This window comes from Antechinus flavipes, chromosome 3, assembly GCF_016432865.1.
Source record: "Antechinus flavipes isolate AdamAnt ecotype Samford, QLD, Australia chromosome 3, AdamAnt_v2, whole genome shotgun sequence".
Classification (NCBI taxonomy): Eukaryota; Metazoa; Chordata; class Mammalia; order Dasyuromorphia; family Dasyuridae; genus Antechinus; species Antechinus flavipes.
Genome location: NC_067400.1, coordinates 565,653,476 through 565,675,369, shown reverse-complemented (window position 1 = coordinate 565,675,369; position 21,894 = coordinate 565,653,476). Strand labels below are relative to the sequence as shown.

The window sequence follows — 21,894 nt, the reverse complement described above, 5'->3', positions numbered from 1 at the left end:
TTTTTCGGTTGTTTTGTTTTTTTAAATCTCTCCCATGGTTTTTCCCTTTTGCTCTGATTTTTCTCTCCCAACATGATTCATAAAATAATATGTATTAAAAACAAATAAATTTACAAGGGGAAAAAAAGTGTTTCAGACCAGATTTGAACACAGTTTCTTCTTGAACTCCAGGGTCAGTGCTCTATCCACTGTGCCATTTAGTTGCCCCTCTGGTGCTGTTTCTTAACAAATTTTTGCATAATAATATCATGGCACATTCTTAATGTTATGATTAAATGATATAGAATAGCCACTTAGTGCTTATGACTAGATGACTATCTTACAAAAAAGGGCCCAGGTTTTTTCCTTCCTTGCTTAGACTGAGAAGGCAGAACTAGGATCCTACTTCTGGGAAATGGGGATTTCTGGTGGCAAATTCCTAGGACCCTGATTTTCTATTTCTCTGAAAATATTCACTTCATCCAACATACTTGGGGCAAAGAGCAGGGCTAAAGTCAGGACCAATCAAATATATGATAAATACATTATCATTGCATATTCACTATGATCCCATTTGGGGTTTTCTTTCTTTTTTTTTTTCTGTTGAGGCAATTGGAATTAAGTGACTTGCCCAGGGTAAGACAGCAAGGAAGTATTGAGTATTAAGGCTGGATTTGAACTCAGGTCCTCCTGACTTTAGGGCTCTATCCACTGTACCATCTAGCTGACCCCATTTGGGTTTTTATAAACAAAGAGAGTGGAGTAATTTGCCTTCTCCTGCAGCTCATTTTACAGCTGAAGCAATAGGGTTAAGTGACTTTTTTAAAGTCACACAAGCAATTGGTGTATGAAAGTAGGTTTGAACTCAGGTCTCCCCGATTTCACGCTCAGCAAATCCCAGCTATCCACTGGGCCACCTAACTGCCCAGACAACAAATTACTCACTTCCAATAAACACAATTTCTGTACACAGAAAGAACTGCTTCCATTTGCTAATAAAGCCATTTGCTAAAGGAGATGCTCCTGCCTCCTCCTCCTCAGGGCCACAGACTGGCTGCTCCTACTTACCGAAATAATTCTAGCCCAAACCAGTAAATTCTAGCCCAAAGAAGAAACATTTTCAGGATATTTCAGCTACTCATTTCAAAAGAATTATTCTTTTAAAAATAAAGGGAAAAGGGTATTTCAAAAACTTGGCGGGCAGGAGGAAATATTTTGGCCAGATTCTTTTAATACCCTCCCACCACTTGATACAGCAAATGTAACAGAACCCTAATTACAATAATGTTTCTGACTTAGAAATTAAATACACTGTCTCCACCACACCTAAACATGAAGCAGATCAGCTGGAGCCCATTACATATCAATTCCCATTCATTAGAATATTTAAAACTGCTTCTTACTGATGATCATCGATAGCATCCTTGACAGTTTCTATATCATACATTGGATTACACAATTTCTATATCATATATTGGATTTTCAACATTGGCTGTGCTATGGGGGTAATACAAGTACAAAAGAGGATTACTGGTCTTTATTGAAACATAAAACTACCTAATGTTAGATCCAAGAAGAAAAACTAGTACCTTGCCTGTTCCCTGTTCCCATTCCTCTGCTCTCTCTGACTTACCTTGCTGCTGCCCTGCTTAATAGTTCAGTCCATCTCCTTTCCAGACTTTCCAGCTGGCTCATGATCTTCTCTCTATCAGCCATTTCAGCAGACTGTGCAATTCTTTCGCCTTCTGCCTGAAGCATGTCCACAGTGGCTTTTCGATCATCCAGGAGCCGTTGGAGCAGCTGTTAATACATTTTCCCCCCCAAGAAAAAAAAAAGTCACAGGGCTGTCAGGGAAGATATCCCTCTCAGTCTGAAAAACACCAACTTCTCTAAGCTCAAGTGAGATTCCAATGGAGCAAGTTGATACTAGAAAGATTTCTAATCTTAGAAACTCAAAGATAATGGGACATGCTAAATCACATACTAGAGCCAAGACAGAAATTACTAATGTAGTCAATACAGGCATACCATATTTTATTATGCTTTGCTTTATTAAATTTCAGATGTTGATTAGAAAACCAACAACAACAAACTGAAGGTCTGTTGGCAATCTACATTCAAGCTGTCTATCAGTTCCATTTTTCTAATAGCATGTGCTGTCATCATAACTGTGTCACATTTCATTAATTTTCACAATATTTCAAACCTTTTCATTATTATTACATCTGTTATGATTATCTGTTTTCAGTGATTTTTGATGTTACAATTTTAAGTGTTTTGAGATGCCATGAACCATTCAGAATATTAATGTTGTGTGTGTTGTGACTGTAACACTGACTGGTTGTTTCCCAGTCTCTCTTCCTCTCCTTTGCCCTCCTTCCTATTCGTTAAGACACAACAATATTGAAATATTATATAAATTTACTTTAGAAAACAGCTGCAGGGGTTTGCAATGATTGACTATAATTTCAAAAGAAGTTCTGTGGGTAAAATGCAATGAAACATTATTGCATACTACAAAGAAATCTTTCATGAAGGGAAGTCAATTGGTTCATTGTTGTCTTATTTTAAGAAACTGACATGGCCACTCCAACCTTCAGCAACCACTGCTCTGGATCAGTGAGCAATCATCAATGCTAAGGCAAGACTTTCCACTAGCAAAAGGGATTATGACTTGCTGAAGGCTCAAGTGATGTTTAGTAATAAAGTATTTTCAAATTAAGGTATGTACAATTTTTTTAGACATAATATTACTGCACACCTGATAAATTATAATATAGTGTAAACATAACTTTTATATGTACTAGAAAAGCAAAAAATGTATGTGACTTGCTTTATTACAGTAGTCTGGAACCAAACCTACAATATCTTTCCAAGGTATTCCTGTATTATCCAAATTAATTTAGCCATGGAACTTGATTCTAATTAAATTCAATAAACATTTCTTAGACACCTAATGTGTGTGCAAAGCATTGTGCTAGATGCTATGGATATCAAGAAACAAAGAAAAAAAGAAATTCCTCCTGTGTTCAATAACTTATTTACTATGGGGGGAGGAGGGGAATAAGTAAACATGGACAATTTAAGACAGAAAAAAATAAAAATAATTAAGGAAACTAGAAAAGCGTTTTGGGCACTTGAGAAGGAAGCAAAGTTTAGAAAGGAAGGAGTGCATTTTAGGTACGGGGACAACTATATAAAGGGCAGGAGGTAAGAAATGGAATGCTGAGATTAGGAAACTATGAATAGGTCTAAGTTGGCTAGAAGGCTGAATGTATGAAAGTGAGCAATATGAAATAAATGTGGAAGGAAAAACTACAGACAGATTGTGATAGGCCTTAAATAGCAATTAAGAAGTTTATATTTTATGTCTGAGGTAATAGAATGCCACTGAAATTTCTTTAGGAGTGAAACATTTGAATCCATGTTTTAGGAAAATGATTTTGGCAGCTCTGTGGAAAACAATCTGGAAACAACTAAAATAGTTCAGAAATGAGGTGATAAGGATCTGAACTGGGTTGGTGGCCATGAACAGAGAGAAGAGGTAGAGGTGAAAAGAACTGCTGTACAGACAAAACTGTAACACTTGAGAAGGAACTGAAGAAATGAGGTAAAGAGTCAAGGATGACTCTTCTATTTGTGACTACAATGGTACCCTTCAGAGAAAAACTTAAGTTTTGAAGAGAGATGGGTTAAGGTCATGAGAGAGGGAGAAGGATGAGCTTCTGTACATAATGAGCTTGAGATATTGATGGGATATTCAGGTGGAAAGGTCCAACAAGTGGTTGGTAATGTAAGCCTATCCACATATCTAAAAAATGCATAATGTAATAATTGTTTTTGTTTATATCACATTTAACATTTTAAAGGAAAAAGTACTAATACTGCAATTGAAATTGTCATGTAACAACAATTCATATTATATGGAATACCAGGTTTCTGCAGAACAAAGTTTGGAAAATGCTGATCTTGTCTGATCTCTTTTAAAGCTAGGTAACTTGAAGCACAGTGAGGTCACAGAGGTAGCTTGGCAGACCCAGAATTTAAAACTTTTCCCCAACTCCCAGGAAGAGACCGCAGCTGTCCATTTCCAAGCAAGGGATAATTCTAGGACTGAATAAATTTTTCATATTTCTTTCAATGATCCATTCTACATTTATGAAAAGTACTTAGAGTTTGGATGAGCAGAAACTTTTATCATGTGAAGATTTAGCATGGCTACTAAGATAAATTTAGACACATAAAGTTAACTACTATATTACAACTGGGCTATCCAACCCACCCAGACACTTGTCTTTATTTTTTCCTCTTCTAAACCTAATACTATAGGTTCCAAAATTGAAATAATGTGTATGAATATGACGTAGGTTTCTAGTGCAATACAGAATTAGGTGAAGTCATTTTTACTGCTGAATGCCAGCCACAGAGATTCAGACACTCATGAAATCACAGCTCCTGTTTTCTTCTCCATATACCACAAATGAATTATGAATTTATTCAAAGCTACTGGCTATGCTCCCAAATTATACACAATTATGTGGCCTTCCACTCCCTAGCACTGTCATGGTTCACCTCCCCAACATTTTCACTTACCTTCTGTTCTTGGATCTGGGCTTTTACCACTTTATACTCAGCAGATGGAGGCTTCTGATTGGCTATAAGGTCCTCTGTGTCTGCCAACCAGCTGAGCAATGGCTCCAAGGCATCCTGGAACTTCCCACAATGCAACAGGGCCTCCTGTAGTTGTGCTATTCTTTGTGCTACCTGGATTGTATGTACATAAGCCAGGTTAATAGAAAGACAAGATCTTGGTTTCAACTATAATATATTCCTGCCTCTCCTCCCTCACAAGCTATCCATGTTATTAATAGCCTGTCTTTCTACAGTCAGACTTGGTCTGGATTCAGGCATTCATTTTCTAGCCCTATTCCTCTAGAAGGTACTCTTTTTCACAAGCCACAGAAAAGCTTCCCCCCTTTGTCCTTAATCACTCACCTTTTTATTCAGTGTATTCCATCGGGCATTGATTTCTTCCATGTCATGTTCTAAGCCTTGCACATCACAGTTTTTTCCTGCACTCTGGATCAACCCCTGGCCAAGTCCATTCACCTGCTGCAGCTTCATCTGAAGGGGATCTACCTGCTCTTTCTGAAACATCTAGGCAAAACCAAATCCAAAAAGATAACTGGATTAGGTGAAAAAGGTTGGGATCTACAATAATATGCAGCCAAAATGAATCATTTTCAGAAGATTCAGAATGTAATGATGATGCTAGAAAAGGTAGAAAACAAAACAGAAAAAGGCAGCTCATTTACATGGGAAATTCAAAATCTAGTGAAAAGACTCTTAAGTCCCATGCTTTTTCAAGAACCTAGACCCAAATTTTGGCTTTACATATTAGTTCTATGACAATGTCTGAAAAGCTCTGATTATTGTTTTAGCTGACCAAATTGGTCACTACACATACAACTCATTTGTATGTATGACTTCACTGAATCTATTTACCCACGTGTAATTGTGAAGAAAGTGTTTTGGTAAATTTCAGAAACTATCTAACACAATTTATACAGGTATAGGAACATCCTCTCCAATAAGTAGTCCACCAGCCTTTGCTTTACTAACGAGAAATTATTAATTCTTAAGGCAGCCTATTATGTGTATGTGTGCGTACAGATACAGCTTAAATTGATCATCTTCAAGCAGACAGAAATCTAGAGCCCTTAGACACAATTCATCCAAAGAAGTTACTGATACCCAGTTTTGGTTCAGTCTTTATTGCAAGAAGTTCCAGACTATTAAATTTCTAAAGCCAAAGGCATAGGGAATAGAAAAGTATATATTTTTTAGAAAAGTATTTTTAAGATCCCCTTTTAGTTTTAATTCTGTGATCTTATTAATAGCTGTAATAATTCTCTTATAATGTCAACAATAAGACAAGTTGATTAAGTTTCTGAATAATCGTTATAGAAGGAATTTCAGTATTTTCTTGGTGAAGGAGTCAATGGAGAAAACTAGTAATCACATTACCTTTTTAAAGGCATATATGAAAGCATCTGGAAATAAATACTAATCATTTATTCCAAACAAACTGAGTCTAGCACATTAAAAGTGAGAGAATGAATTCTGAAAACACCTCTTGCTTTTCTGCCCAAATTAATAGAACTCAAATAGCGGTCTAAGAAGAACAATGTTTCCAAAATTAGAGAAATCCTCCCTCAGGCAAGCAGTATCTTGTTTGATATGTCAGTGGAGTGGGACTAACCCATACTCTAGAGGCATTTGCTAGGGCAATAGAATGCAGTACATTGGTGCAAACCCAGTACACTATTATTCAGACACCACGATAGTAACCTGGGGTAGAAACATTGTAGCATATTTTGGGTCACTGCTAATAAGGAATTCCTGTTGGAGTTAGTAACCAAATGAATAAACAGAAGGGTCCAGGGCTGCTAAACCAAATCCACAAGATACCCTGGTGAACCAACTTTTGCTATAAAGAAACCCTTAGGTGCTTCTTAATTTAGGGGCAACTTGACCTTTAAAAAGTATATTCCCTCTCTTTTTCTGCCCTTTTTCTAATGAGAAGCCAGTGAGGCAAGGAAAGAAAGAGCTGAAAAAGTGAGGGTAGGCCCAAACACTGAGCATCCCCAAGGCAGGTAACTAGCCAATTCAAATCTCCAAAAGCAACTCCTTTACATTCAAGACACTTCAAACTGACCACTTAGGTGTTCAGAAAAGTTTCCTTCTACATTAGCTATAGAAAAGACTTCCTACATGATCTTACACAATTCATCCCGAGAATATACTAATTTTTCATATACTAATCATATATGAAAAAAGGGACAATTTAGCTCAGCTGCTTCTGAGATAACTTTTTGAAATGTGAGAAACAAATTTATGAAGGAGATAAATCCCAGTCAATAAGAAAGTATAACTGGGTCTTATCTGAAAAAAGAAAACAAAAACTTGGCTTCCTAAGCACAGTTCACACCATTTTTATTATACTCTTTTCAGAAGATGAATCAACTGGGTAAACTCATTGTGTTTTGTTTCAGGAAATACTTTTAATACTGTGTCCTGATTTGTTCCAGCCACAGACAGGGCAGCTTTTGATCATACTCTACCTTTTTAACTCCTTTGATGAAGGACCTAAATATAAGTCCTCCAAAGACTATTCATTCAAGGGAGCCCCCACTTCAAAGAGGCAAGGGCAAAATTGTACTTTCCCCTCTTCCCTCCCTTTACCTTTCATTCTTTCTCTTCTTACTTTTCCTAAGCCCTGCCTTTATCTCAGGAATCACCTTTATGAACTCTGCAGACAGAAAGCTCTAAACATTATATAAAAATCAGTTATTATTATTATTGAAAAAGCATTCTCCCTATCTTGTTTGAACCATAATAAAAGTAATTGTTATTATTAAATATTATTACAAATCAACCATCTTTAGGAAGAAATTGAGGCCTAGAAAGACACTGACTTATGTCAGTTAACTAGCACTTTTTCCTTCTTACAATTTCAGAAAGTAGAAGAGGTTGGGAATCATTTTGTGTAAAATAAAAAATAAATAAATAAAAAATAAATGTAATCATTTTATTTTTTAGCAAGGCAACTGGGGTCCATTACTTTATATTACATTACTAAATGTCAAGATTTGAGGCCAAAGAACAAGTGCCCCATTCTGCGGTCTCCCCAGTTGCCCTAACCTCCCTCCCCCTTTTTTTAGAGGAAGAAACTGAGGCCCAGAAAAGTAAGTGGCTTGTCCAAGGTCACAGAGCTAGTAAAACACAACCCATTTCTGCTGAAGTAGTTATGGTCATGTGCCAATGATTAAAACACTTTAAGATTTATAAAACACTTGTTCTATGAGGGATAAAATGAGGACATTGTGGAATCAGAAGCTTAGACAGGTCAAAAGTTGTCCAGAACCAGAGTTAGTGTCACAGCAGAGACTTTAAGCCCAAATCAGTAAACCCTCTCCAGCTCAGCCTGGCACCCTGTCAATATCACACTGTTACCAAAGAGTGGTAGACAACATTTCTAAAGTTCACAAAGCATTTGACATTTCAATTGATTCTCAGAGCAAACCAGTGAATATTAGGATTATTATTCTCATTTTGCATTTCAAGAACCTGCACTCAGAATTGAGTGATTACCTCCCAGTTACAATTTGACAGTCTTGGAGATGCTTGTCTGAACCCAGGTCTCTGCTCATTCCAAGCCTCTCCTACAAAATGCTATTCACTTCCAGAAAAAGAATGCATGGTGCCTGAATGCAAATCAAAGCATGCTATTTTCACTTTCTGTATTTTTTGTGTGTTTTTTCCTCTTTTGGGTCTTTTTCCTCATGCGATTAATAAAGTGATATGTTTTACATGATTGAACATATATAATCTCTTATCAGATTGCTTATCTCAGAAAGGGAGGAGATAAGGAAGAGGAGGGAGAAAATTTGGAACTCAAAAAATTTGAAGGAAAAAAAGAATGCCATGTCTCTCCTATGTGACTATTATATTCACTGGAGAAATTTCCAGAGCAGCAGTAACAGTAGTCATCTATGAGATTCTTGGTGTTTAGAAACAAACTAACCTTTGAACCTTGCATAAGATACAAGTGAAATTACCTTTTACTTAGTAAAGTGATTTTGATTCTGTTTATTTCAGTTCAATTGTACTGTCTTACTTCTAATTTGGGTATCACAATAATTTATGGAGAAACTACAAGCACTGAGATAACTTTGGGACTTATGGCAAACAATGGGTCATCAGCATGATTTCAAGATAGTTTTGAGGGGAATTATAGTGAGCATGATAAGGTAGGTAGGCAGATTTTGAGTGACTCCAAGTAAGCCATTTAACCTTCTGGGTATGAGTTTCTTTAGCTATATAATGATCAGCTTAAAGGGGGCTGACTACTCTTTCCTTTTCTTCCCTATCTTGACTCCCAAGGGAGTCTGTTCAACTCTACACTATCATCTTCTTTACACTGAATCTCCCTTATCTTGAGGCAGATCTTGCCCAGCACAGAATTAAATTGCTTCCATTCCTACTCAAGAAATGAAGCTGGAGAAAAAGGGCAAAACATTAAACTTATTTTAGCAAAAAATTTATGTTGCGGGATACTAATACATTGTTGGTGGAGTTGTGAATACATTCAACTATTCTAGAGAGCATTTTGGAACTATGCTCAAAAAGTTATCAAACTGCATTCCCTTTGAACCAGCAGTGTTACTATTGGGCTTATATCCCAAAGAGATCTTAAAGAAGGGAAAGGGACCTGTATGTGCAAGAATGTTTGTGGCAGCCTTTTTTGTAGTGGCCATAAACTGGAAACTAGTTAGCCAATTAGAGAATGGTTGAATAAATTGTGGTATATGAATATTATGGAATATTATTGTTCGGTAAGAAATGACCAACAGGATGATTTCAGAAAGGCCTGGAGAGACTTACATGAACTGATGCTGAGTGAAATAAGCAGGACCAGTAGAGCCTTATATACTTCAACAACAATACTATATGATGATCAATTCTGATGGATCTGGCCATCTTCAGCAATGAGATGAACCAAATTAGTTCCAATAGAGCAGTAATGAATCAGCTACAGCCAGAGAAAGAACTCTGGGAGATGACTAAGAACCTTTACATAGAATTCCCAATCCCTGTATTTTTATCCACCTGCATTTTTGATTTCCTTCACAGGCTAATTGTACACTATTTCAGAGTCCAATTCTTTTTGTATAGCAAAAGAACGATTTAGACATGTATACTTATTTTGTATTTAATTTATACTTCAACATATTTAACATGTATTGGTCATCCTGTCATCTAGGGGAGGGGATGGGGGTAAGGAGGGTAAAAATTGGAACAAAAGGTTTGGCAATTGTCAATGCTGTAAAATTACCCATGCATATAACTTGTAAATAAAAAGCTATTAATTTAAAAAAAATTATGTTGCATAATTTTGAATGGACCCTTACTGAGACAAGGCAATCTTTACCACCCTCATGGATTCATGATCCCACTCACATAGCAGTTTATAGTTCACCCCAAATTTCCCAATCATCTCAGTTGAAAACTCTGGCTCATATTTTACTGAAAAAAAAAAAAATCAAGGCCATTCCCTCTCTTCTCTCTTCCTCTTCATCTCACATCCCTTAAATGCCTTCCTTCACTCCACTGTCTTCTCCTTCACCTCTGACTCACAAGAGGGGTTAGGAGAACCCTTCTCTTTGCCAAATCAAACAGCAACACATTCACATTTAGCAGATCCAACTGCACGGGCATCTTCTTCAGCAGATTTTCCCCTTTAATCATTTCCTTATCTTCAGTCTCTTCCTGTCTACTGGCTGCTTCCCTGCTGCCTACTAATAGACTCATGTCTCTCCCTTCCTCAAAAAACCCTGACACTGGCCTCCTTCCTGTTCCTCCCACAAAACATTCCTTCTCCTGACTCCACGCATTTTCACTGGCTGTCCTTGTGCTTGGAGTACTCTTCCCCCATTTCCTGGCTTCCTCAAGTTTCAGCTGTAAAAACTTTTTCTATATCTCCTTGAATGCTCAGGCTTTACCTCTCAGATCTTCTCTAATTGACCCTAACTATATCTTGTCTTGCATATTGTCTGCCCCGTCAGATTGTGAGTTAAAAGCAAGGACTGTTTTTGCCTTTCTTTGTAACCTCAGTGTTTACTACAGTGCCTTAAACATAGTGAGCCCTCACTCATTAAGTGTTTTTGAACTGAAAGATCTAGTCCAAGCCCTCATTTCACAAATGAGGACACTGAGGTTCTACGAGAGAATAGATTTGCCCAAGGTTTCACAATAAGACTGTGGCAGGGCAGAGTTAGGTAGCTCAGGCTGCTACTCTCCCAAATCAGTCATAATCTCTTTGGGAGACTGAAGACTGAAAGAGCCCTTTAAGAGGTAAGCTACTTCAGTCATCCTCACTACACACAGGGGGAAACAGATCCTGAGAGAAGTGACTTGCTCTAAGGTCCCCTTCAGTTATAGGATTCTGAATATAAATTTCTTTAGCTCACTTCAATTAATTTTCTTTTTCTTTTTCATGTCCCTTTCCCCTTTAAATGATAACTAAGATGTGGGCTGATAAGGTGTCAAAGATGTCTCTTCTCCTATATTTTAACTGACTCTACAACAAAGTAGGAGGGATACTTCCTCTCAATCACCAGTCTGACATATAGGTGTGTTAAAGCAACATAGTGGGGGTAATCTCCTGGCCAGTTCCTGACGGTTTCTTCTCAAGGACAGTGTATAAGCAAACACAAAGCAGCCAGTAGGGGATAGGAGGTCAACCTCAATTGTATAGGCTGTGACCTCCTGATTAACAAAAAGAGGCAATCATTAAGTGTTCAAGGATTAGGAAGACTTAATTATTTCCCCACATACTCTAATGTTTAGATCTGGGAAAAGACCTTAACCTACAACAGTGAACATTACCATATAGTTAGAGCTGGAAGAGACGTGAAGATCATCTAGTTCAATCCCTACATTTTACATGTAAACAGAGGCATTGATTAATCTGCCTAGAATCACAGTAAACTAGCAGCAGTTTTAAAGTATCAAAGAACAAATGTGTATACCTATGTAAGTTATGCTTACACTCTATATTCACTTGAATTTTAAGCATCCAAGGGCTATTAGCCCATCTGCTTTTTCAGTTCTGAATTCTCTCCAATATCTAAAATTCTCATCTGAGATAATTTCACTTTTCATCTAAATCCAAGCAATCAGAAGGGTTCTATATTACATCAGAAGATCAGAAGTGACAGGCTCATATTTAAAAGAAGATATAGTCCAATCTCTTAATTTTTACAAATATTACAAATAAGAAGACCTAGGTCCAGAAATGGGAAGTGACCTGCTTAATGTTACCCAATGAATAAATAGCAAAGAACATTCAAAACCAGGTCCCTCTGGCTCCAAATCCATTCACAGTTCTGTCCTAAACTCTGTGTGATCTGGGCAAATCCCCTGCTCTCTTTGGACTTCAAAGTTACTACATGTAACATGAGGAGTGAAGAAGGCCCTAGTCTTGACAGGTTTTGACTCTGAATTTACTTTGAAAAAAAATGCTGTATTACAGAAGCTAAATCTCACATTTCTTGTTAAGTATCTTTCCCAAATTCTTAAATAATACCTAGTATTTTCTTTCATTTTCCTCTTGTATTGAGTAAGTCTACATGTGGGGATATAAATTACAACATTTACCATCTCTTCAAACTATGGTGGATTTTACTTTCATCAGCTAGCTGCAAAATGAAGACTAGAGAATATGAAGACTAGGATATATATATATATATATATATATAGACAAAGAGGCCTGTGATTTCTAATCAAACGCCATATCAAGACAGAATGATCAACTCCCAATTCCTTTCTCCACCCATCAACCTTTCCTTACCCTTCACAACCAAAAGGATATAAAAATGAGTCACAAAGTGTGACAAATACCTCATCATTGTAAACTAATTCGTTGGACACATCCAGGGATCCTTCTGTATAAAACATGGTATCAGGCAACTCTATTCCAGGTGTTAGATTGGCCAAAGCCTCCATGGGTTGTACAACACTGGGAACAACCTCTTCCACAGCAGTTTCTGGTAAAATAGAGGGTGACTGTTCCAAGATGGATATCTCAGCTGGTGGATTCTCAGAAGATACTACCATAGAACAAAACTCCTCCTCTAAGGAAGGTACTGAAATAAGAGATACATCCTCCCCCATAATGGGTATTGCAGCACAGGGGGAAACTTCTTCTCCTGGGATGGGCTTTGCAGTACTGAGGGCATCCTCCCCAGTGAGAGGCACTGCAGTAGCAGGGGAATCCTTCCATGGGACAGGCACTACAGCATCAGGGACGTCTTCCCTAGTGATGGGCACAACAACACTGGGAGTAGCTTTCCCTGTAGTGGACACCAGAGCAGTGGGAACATCCTCTTCAATGGTGGCCACTGCAGAAGAGAGGGCATACTCTGTGGGGGTATTCTCTTCTGTGATAGACACTAGAGTATTTCTGTAATCATCAGATTCCACACTGGACACAGCAGTATTGGAGACAACCTCTCCAATAATGGGCACTCCATCACTGAGGGCTCCTGTGATGGGCCCTGTAGTTTTGGGGGCCTCTTCCCCTTTGATGGACACTGCATCTTGGGAGGCATCCTCCCTAGTGATGAGCACTATAGCTTCTTCTGTAATAGATGCCACAGGAGCCTCATCCCCTGGGATGGGTATTGCAACCACACTGGAGGCTTCCTCTTCCATGAGAGGCACTGCAGCAATGGGGGTATCCTCCCCTATGATGGGCACTATAACTTGGGGAATATCTTCTTCGGTGGACATCACAGCCCTGGAGGCCCCATCTCCTGTGATGCCCACTGCAGCAGTAGAAGAGTCTTCACTGGTGACACAGACAGGCACTGCATTGGTGGCAGCATCTTCCCCTATGCTGCCCGCTGCAGTAACAGGGACATTTTCTACTACAACCGTTCCTCGGTCCACTATAACTGGTATACCAATATTTCCTTTAAGAGGATCTCTGACAATTTCCCCCTCCCCACTGGGAAGAAACAATAAGCTTGAATTTCTTGTCCCCACTAGGTTTGCCCCTTCAGATGCCACATTGCATGTTTGCTTGGTGTGACTAGCAAACTCCAAACTCTCTTTATCAAGTCTTGCTCCTTCTTTTTTCAGGAACAGGCTTAGGGAATCAAATCCCTTTGGTGTCTCCAAAACCTGCTCTAGAATACTCTTATGAGAGTGTCCTTGGCTCTGACCATCCAAATGCCTGGTCTCACACGTCTGCTCCTTTCCTATGTGGTTCTCATCCCCAACTGGTTCATTTTTCCTGAGTGGTAATTTTAAGGAGTCTGCCTTTTTAAAGGGAACCTGATCATTCCCTTGAAGGTTCTTCTCTATTTCCCTACTTTCCAAAGTAATCTCATCTTTCAGTAAACATGAATCTTGCAGAAATTCTTGCTCTATTTGTTCACAGTAAAGAGCAGGCTTGAGCAATATTTCTCCATTCTCTTCAGTGTCTTCCATTTTGCTGGCATCTGTTAAGGACAAATGACTATCTTGTTGATCCAATAACAAAACAGGAGTGAGTCCTTTTTCTTCACAGGAATCCTTCTGATCAGAGATCAGAGGTCCTTTAGTATTCTTCTCTTCCAGTAATGCCATACCAGTCTGTGGTACTAGCTTAGGTTCTTTTGCAGCCCTTGGGCTAAAAGGCACTTTTTTACACCCTCCTTGACTAAGAGTTGAAGTTTCCTTCTTAGTGTCAGGCTGGGTGCCAGGTTCCATAGGAACAGACACCTGAGGATAGTTCAGGGCATCAATAGACCCATGATTCAATATAGGAGCTACATGATGTCTGGTTCCTGAGGCAGCCCCAAGAAAATCACTGTCTAAAAGTGATCTGTCTTTCTCTTGGGATGAAATCAGTCCTTCTGAAGAGGCTGGATTCTCCAAATCAAATGGAGGAATTTCTGCTTCTTCACATAAGCACTGCTGTTCAAGTTCAAGAAACATCTGCACTGAATCTGTGTCAGAGAATTGTTCTGGGATAGCAGGACTAACAAAACATTCTGAATCTGTAAGGAGACTTTCTTGATGTTGAGGAGCTATGTCTTCTATTTCACAGAGAACATCCTTGTCAGAGATAATACAGCTGTAACTAAGGTGTAAATCTTGAGGAACAGATGCCAAATGGTCTTCTGGTTGTATGTCATCAGAGTCACCCACTTGGCCATTTGGAGGATGGTTGGCAAGGTCAGTTCCTGGAACAACAGTTGGACAGCCTACTACACTCCTTATTTCTGCAGGAAATTCCTGTTCCCTTTCTTCAGAAATCTTTGCCCAACAGTTCCTTTTTCCATCTGCCAGAAGAACAATCTTTTCTCTCTCAGACAGCTTCTCTTCCTCCAACTCCTCAGATTCCATTAGGATCCATCTTTCATCCTCTTCAAATTTCAGTTCAGATTCTGTCTTTTCTCTCAGGCTTGGGGTGATAAGAATATTGAATTCTGAATCCAAAAGTTCTTCACTCATACAGGGCGACAATGGTGGCATTTCTACAGTGCAAGCTGCCTGAGCTATTTCCCCTGGGTGGTGCTGGTGGTCACTAAAGCTGCCCTTGACCAAACTTTTCATGGCTCTGGGCCAGGTTGCACTTGAATATCTCTGGTCCCGTGTGACATCTGTGTCACCAGATGGGGCTGCCTCTAATTCTAGAGGTTCGAATTCTTGACGAGAGAATTCTTTGTCCTGTTGAAATGTAAAGTTGTGGCAGTCTACACTCAAGTTTTTCAACCCCTGAACTTCTGGAATGCCAGTAGACTTGGATATATGTTCCAAAGTCAGTGACTCAGACCTAGGATCCTTATGGTCCAAGTGCCCAGAACTTTCAGTTAGCAGGGATCTGGACTCCTTTTTCTCCTGCAAGGAAGGGTTGGAAGCACCTGCTTCTGAAACTTCACTGAGAGACGCTTCCATTCTCTCTGCAAATTCTGGGAAATTGGGTGGCATAAAGGATTTCCATGACCTCCTGTTAATGTTGTCTTTTCGTTCTGCATTTGGGCGTCTCCTGGGTGGTACCGGTGCTGACTTCTGCACATCACTACTAAGCTTCAGTGCATCAAAGATTATTCTCTCATCTAGCTTTTTGCTTTCAGGCACCCGAGATTCAAAGACATTAGAAGCTGCTCCTAAAGTCCCATTGCTAGATAAAGTATTTCCTTCAATCTTCTCCATGGTGCTTTTTGAAGTCTGATTAAGTTTTGATCCCTGGTCAATTTGTTCATTTATCCTCATGGTGTCATATATGGATCTCTGTGGGACATAACAGTCCTCTATATAGCCATCCTCTTCCTCTCCTTTCCCCAAGCAAGTGGGGTTCTGTCTCAAACAATCTGGTCTGCTAAGTGGCTTACCCATTCTTTTTCAATTCAGGATGAACCATCGACCTAATAAATGTTTTTCCCTGACACCCCCTTGTACATTCTGTACAAATTAAAAATCCTTTCAAATGTTTATAACCCAAAATGCTAGCAGTGGAATCTGCACTCCAAAAAGGCCCCAGGAGGCCTGCTCAGAAAACACTTTGGGCTCCAGTAAAGTTTGAAAAAGATCAGAGGTCCAGATCTGCATCTTCATGACTGCAGGCAGCTAAGCAGGGTATAACTCAAATCAACAAATAGAATTATCACTGGTTCCCTGTATGGCTTCTGGTTTTGTTTCAGGTTATTTTTTAAAGTATAACTTGGACTCTTATCAGCAAAAACCATCTGAGTATAACAAGTCCTATCCAGTATCTACACTGGATCATTTCCCGCAGAAGGTACAGATGAATTAGAAGCAGTTAAATTATACCGAGAGTCTTTTAACAACAAAGGCTCCGCTTCCTCAGTTCAGGCTTCCAACGATTCTTCTCATTTTAGCCCCAGTCGTAATCCAACAGAAGCCAGCTGGTCCAAATTAACCACTCGTCCTCCCCAGCTCCGGGGTGTTTGCATTTGAACTGGGTTGGTCAGGCGGATATTCCAGCAACTTTAAACACAGGAAGTCCTTCATTGGGGACCAGCTCGGGGCTTCCTGTCTCCAAAACATCATGGCATTGTTGTGGTTCAGGAGCAAGGCACTAGGTCGCAGTTGAGCTCCCAGTTCTGCTCCGCGAAACCCGCAAAGACCAACCGTATTGCGGGGCCCTCCCGCAGCCCGTCTCAGCAGTAGGGGGGGCGAGCGAGCGGCTCCCGGGCGCGGTCCAGGGCCCAGGGTCCGAGGAGGCCGCGCGCTATGCCGCGGGCTGCAGGTGCCGGCCTGGGCTGGCCCCACTGGGCGCGCTCAGGAACTTAGTTTGTCTCTCTCGTAACAGAGTCCCGGGCGCCGCGGGCACCGCCTCCCCCGCCGCTGCCGCTGCCGCCGCCGCCGCCAGTTCCCGAGCCGCAGCCGCCGCGCGGCGGGCAGCATGTCCAGTGGCCGCCCCACCTCTCCTCCGGCGCCCCCGCCGCCCTCCCAGCTCGCAGCTGTCACGGCCCCCGCGCGCACACAAACTTCTGGCCAGGAACAAAAGGCTCCGCTCCGCTCCGCTCCGGGGCCGGGCGGGGGCGACCCCTCCTCCCTCCGCCGCTCTCTAGCGCTCTCGCTCCTCCGCGGACGCCAGCGTCGGGCCGGCTGCTCCGTTTGCCGCTCGCCTCTCCTCCTCTGCACCCGCGCCCTCCGGCTCCCGGCCCGAGCACCGCCAGCGGCCCTGCGGCCCTGCGCCTAAAGCTGGTAGCTAGCGGGCGATTGAAGAAGGGCAGGGAAAACGAGCGCCGAAGCCTAATCGAGGAAGGCAGGGCTGGCGCGGGGCTGGGGGAGGAGCTGGGGGCAGCCGGCCTAGAGGGCAACCATTAGAGCGAGGGGAGGAGCAGCAAGCTAGGCGGAGACTGCGCTGGAGGGGTGGGGCGAGGGAAGGGAGGGGGTCTGGGGGTAGCAGAAAGGGAGGGAGGAAGAGCGAAGGAAAGGGAGGAAAGGGAGAAAAAAGACGGAAAGGGAAAAGTAAGGAGGAGCGGATGGGGAGGAAGCAAGAAAAAAAAGAGGTAGAATGACAGGAGCGAGGGAGGAGAAATAAAATAAACGGAAAAGTAAAGGGGAGGGGAGTGTGGATATTTGGAACCTGAGCACACACAAGTCTACCCTCTCTCCAAGCGCCGCCCCCCGCTCCTAGGGAGGAAGGGAGGAGGGAGAAAGGACAACTCCCAGACCCTCAAATCCCCTGACAAAGGAAAGCCCCGCCTGCGTAAACCCAGCCGCCCAGACTCTCCAGCCTTTAGGCTCCAGAGGCTCCGGGAGCTTATCAAGCGTCCTTCCAGACCCACAGGGCACAGAGTCCAGGGGCGAAGAGAGAAGAAGCGCCCGAAACCCCTTCCTCAAGGCATCTACCCGGTTTTCCAGTTCTGGCCAAGCCCCAGAGGGGCCCCATCTGCTGGGCAGCGATTCCGCGGGTGGGCGCCGGCTGGCAGGCTGCTTTTACTAGACTGCCCAGACAGAAAACCCACCTGGGGGTGGGGATGGAGGCGCCGGGCTTTAAAATCGGTTTTTCTTAGGCTGCCACTTAGGGTTTTAAAGTTTGGAGCTGCCTGGAAGTGACTTTAGCTCTCATTTCGTGCAGCATCTTCATTTTAGTGGGTGTTATTATAAATTTTGAATTTTATTTACCATCTATTTTGTAATGTAGAAAAGCCCTTAAGGAATAGGACTGGTTTTTTCCACCAATCTTAGGTTGAAAAGCTAGGGAAGAGAATGAGACAGACTATAGTTTATAGTCTTATGACTATCTATCTATCTAAAAGCCATAATCCAGACACCCTTTCCAAAGGTGTGTCTGCAATTTACTTTGCTGAAGGAGGTGCAAACACGGGATACTTCTGAACACGATAGCTAGGAAGTTCAGAAGTCTCGTGGCACCTACTGAAATAACTGGCTTAGAAGTTCTTTGAAATTTGTAAAATGCTATGTGTACATTTTCTGCATCTGATCTGCAACCACACCATCCTATAAGTATGATGTTCACTTCAGGATGTTTAGTTCAGTTCCTGTTTAGGATGAGGAAACTGAGGATTTAGAGATGCTAAATGACTTGCCCATTAGTCAGACAGCTAATAAAATAAGCGGTGGGAAGTCAGAGCCAGTGTACCAGACCAAGTTTCAACTCAGATTTATAACTCCTTAATGTTTACAAAATACTTTCCTTACAGCAAAACTGAGCAGGTGGTGTCTGAGAAAAATAAGGATGAAAGCTTAATTTTTATAATAAAGCAAACCCCATTATCTGGTCTTAGCCAGAATTCCTCTGGTTTCTTCCAATAAGACACCATGACACAGTAAATTATCCTATAAAATAATCTGAGAGTTTTACACATGGGGAACTTGAGTTTCAGAATACTAAAGCTACAGCCCCTGATTTCTTAGTCTGTGTCAGAGCTAGACTTGAACCCCAGGCCTTTTGGCTTGAATTCCTGTGATCTTTCTCAACATTTCCTATACAACAGAGATCTCACATCTGATCCACAGCACTTTGGGCTTTGTTTTTATATAAAAAGCTTTAAAAAAAAGTTCTAATCAGAAAGTAAAGCCTATACAAAAATCAGAGTAGAAGGCTTATCAAGGCATTTTCTTTTGGAAAGGCAGCAATTCTGGGCATATTAAGTGAAGGTACTTTGTCAACTTTGAGGGAGGAGGGAATAGTTAACATTCTTGAAACTTTGGTGGACCTCGGGATGATATAAACCTTTAGAAATGTTATTTCTATTCTATGTTTGTGAAACAGCAAATAAGGTGATGGTGTGGGAGTATGGCAGTTAAACAAGAGAGCTGAGCTCAGGGAGCTAGACTGATAGCAGCCAAAAACCAGGGGACAGGAAAAAGGAATTAATCACCTTCAGATAGGCCTTTATGTGTGTGACCTTCCACACACATAAAGGAGGCAGAATATTTCTGTCCCTAGAACAAAAGGACTTTAAAAGGGGCATAACCCATCCAACATCTCCTTTCTGAGATACAAGACCTTCTCAACCCAGAGGGTATAGAGGTTTTTATAGCTACAGGAATACATGGCTTTGTTTACATTTAATAATTTGGTACAGCTGAAATAATATTGCACCAGTAAGCCTTCTGCTTTTACTAGGGAAACCTTGAGGCCCTTCCATCAGTGAGATTATATGACACTTAACAGTTAAGATTATTTTAACAGGGCTCTTCAAAAATAATAGGGTTCTTTGGATAGGAAGAACCTAGCGGATTAAAGTTAGGGACTGGGGATAGTGTTTAATCTATTATAAAGAATTATCTCCATGTGAACTAGCCAACTTGACAGCTTCATGACCAGAAATTCCTTTCCTGTTTTTCAGTAAGTCAAATACCAGTTAATTCAACTCTCTTATTACCCTATATATACTCCTCTCCACTCCCATAATCCTAAATAAATGAGATTCCATTTAGGAAAGAGATAAGATCATCTCTCTGTAATGTTCTGGTTCTGATGATATCAGGCATTTACTCATACACATCTGATTAAGATATTAAGAAAATATTACAGAAAGATCCCAAAGAGTAAAAATCCCACACTTTCTAGTTGTAAAAACAAAACAAAAACTACGTCAAGGTCTATACCCTAAACCAAAGACTATCTTGCTAGGAGCATGCTTCTTTTAGTGTGCAGTATGAATTTAGGGAGAATAAAGGAGGGAAAGGTTTGGGGCCCCACCATTTTATTTTCCATCCTTTTCTAGGTTTCTCAGTGTTGGTATGTGGAATTCTGCCAGCAATAATCAGTGTTACTGAAATAAATGCCCCAAACAGTTTCCAGGCTTTTGTTACTCTGATAAATGCCAACCACTACCACCAAAAAACCTGTCTGGTTCACTTCACTTCTAGAGATGTAAATTTTTTTCTAAAGAAAAAAACCAAGGAGCTCAAAAGAACTTCTTTTGCTGCTTGCTTAGCCCCTATACCAAATATGAATACAGAGGCCAAACATCAAATTCATTTTCACTGAATTGATTACACAGTTCAAAGAAAAATCCATTCATTTCAACATTCCAAGGGTGGAATTTGGTATCATATTTCCCTTCAGTAACTTTAGGTGTAAAGAAACCTCACCAGCCCTTCCTGCTGACTCCCTAATTAAAGCTAGCCAGCCAGCCAGCCTGGTAGAATCTCCTCCTTTTACCCCATAGAGCACACCATTTCCTATTTCAGTTCAAGGCACTATGCTATTACCTGCTATAGAGATTTACCACAAGGAGTCTGATGACTCTTATTTAGATTCTCCTATTTCCTTTTAACCTAGAAGCCCAGGCATCCCTCTCTCCAAGGGGGATGGAGGAGTGGGTGTGAAGAACTCGTTGAGTCTTGTACCTATTTAATCTACAAAGCACCTTTCAACTGACAAACTTAATATTTTATAAGTATTATTTAGTGGCAAATACTGGCTCCCAAGTCTAGGCCTGTACTTGCATAACATCACTCACTGTGATACTTACTCCAACTTTGGTGCAATAAAAAAGCACTAATACCATTTTCTATGTGTTTGCATCTTTGTAGAATGTTTGTCATGTTTGTTCTGTGAGCTAGATTGCCAATTTAAAATAATACACCATGAAATGAAGCCTGTTTTCAATGAGGTGCCCTAGATTTTGATTATTGCTACCCAATCTCAACAAAGCCTTTCTGCTAAACTTTCTCCAATTCTCATCAGCCCTGGAGCAAGCAATTATCAGATATTCTTGTGAATCCACAACTTCTTTCTTCCTAAACCTTTGTTGTAAAAGGTGATAGAGAATACTGCTGCTTTGACAACACAATACCAACCTAAATGCCTCAATTTATTAGAAAATATACATACTATTGATATGGTATAGTTTCTAGGGAAATACAGAAGTGTTTTTGGGGGCCCTGACCTTGGGGGACACTTCTGTTCTAACAATAAGTCAGTCCTAAATCTTCTAGCTTTGGAATCTGCCTCAGGATCAGGAAACTCCCACAGATCAAACTTCTGAGGCAATAGTGAATAAAACGACTCTTCAATTCATTGCGGATTGATAATCTGGTCAGTAATAATCTGGTCAAGAGAACCAAATCCCAGAGATCACTCCCTCCTACCTTATGAGCCATAGAATTAGCATGTCTATGATTGAAAGTTGGATAACTGTATTTCCTTGTTTCTGTTTCTCTGCTAAATTCCCTTACAATTCAGCTCTCTTTGTAATGGGTACTATTAAAATAAAGCTTTGCCCCTTGGCTAAGGAGATGGATGCAAGCCTGCAAATTGTTTTGAGATACCTACCAACAACACCAGTCTGGGAGTCCCCAGATTTTTGGGGTCCCCCTTCTCAACCTTAACATTTGGTGGCCCTTTTG

General features: G+C 40.7%; 1 protein-coding gene across 2 annotated transcripts in view; it reads right to left on the bottom strand.

Annotated features, from left to right (window-relative positions):
* The window catches only part of MACF1 (microtubule actin crosslinking factor 1), a 401,373-nt gene that overhangs the window by 63,570 nt on the left and 315,909 nt on the right, over window positions 1-21,894 (bottom strand). For both annotated transcript variants that reach the window (XM_051987753.1, XM_051987752.1), the window contains 3 exons: window positions 4,975-5,136; window positions 4,573-4,743; window positions 1,613-1,779 (listed from right to left, as the gene is read on the bottom strand). In XM_051987753.1, coding sequence (XP_051843713.1) covers window positions 1,613-1,779; window positions 4,573-4,743; window positions 4,975-5,136 — 500 coding nt within the window. The remainder of the gene's footprint in view (window positions 1-1,612; window positions 1,780-4,572; window positions 4,744-4,974; window positions 5,137-21,894) is intronic.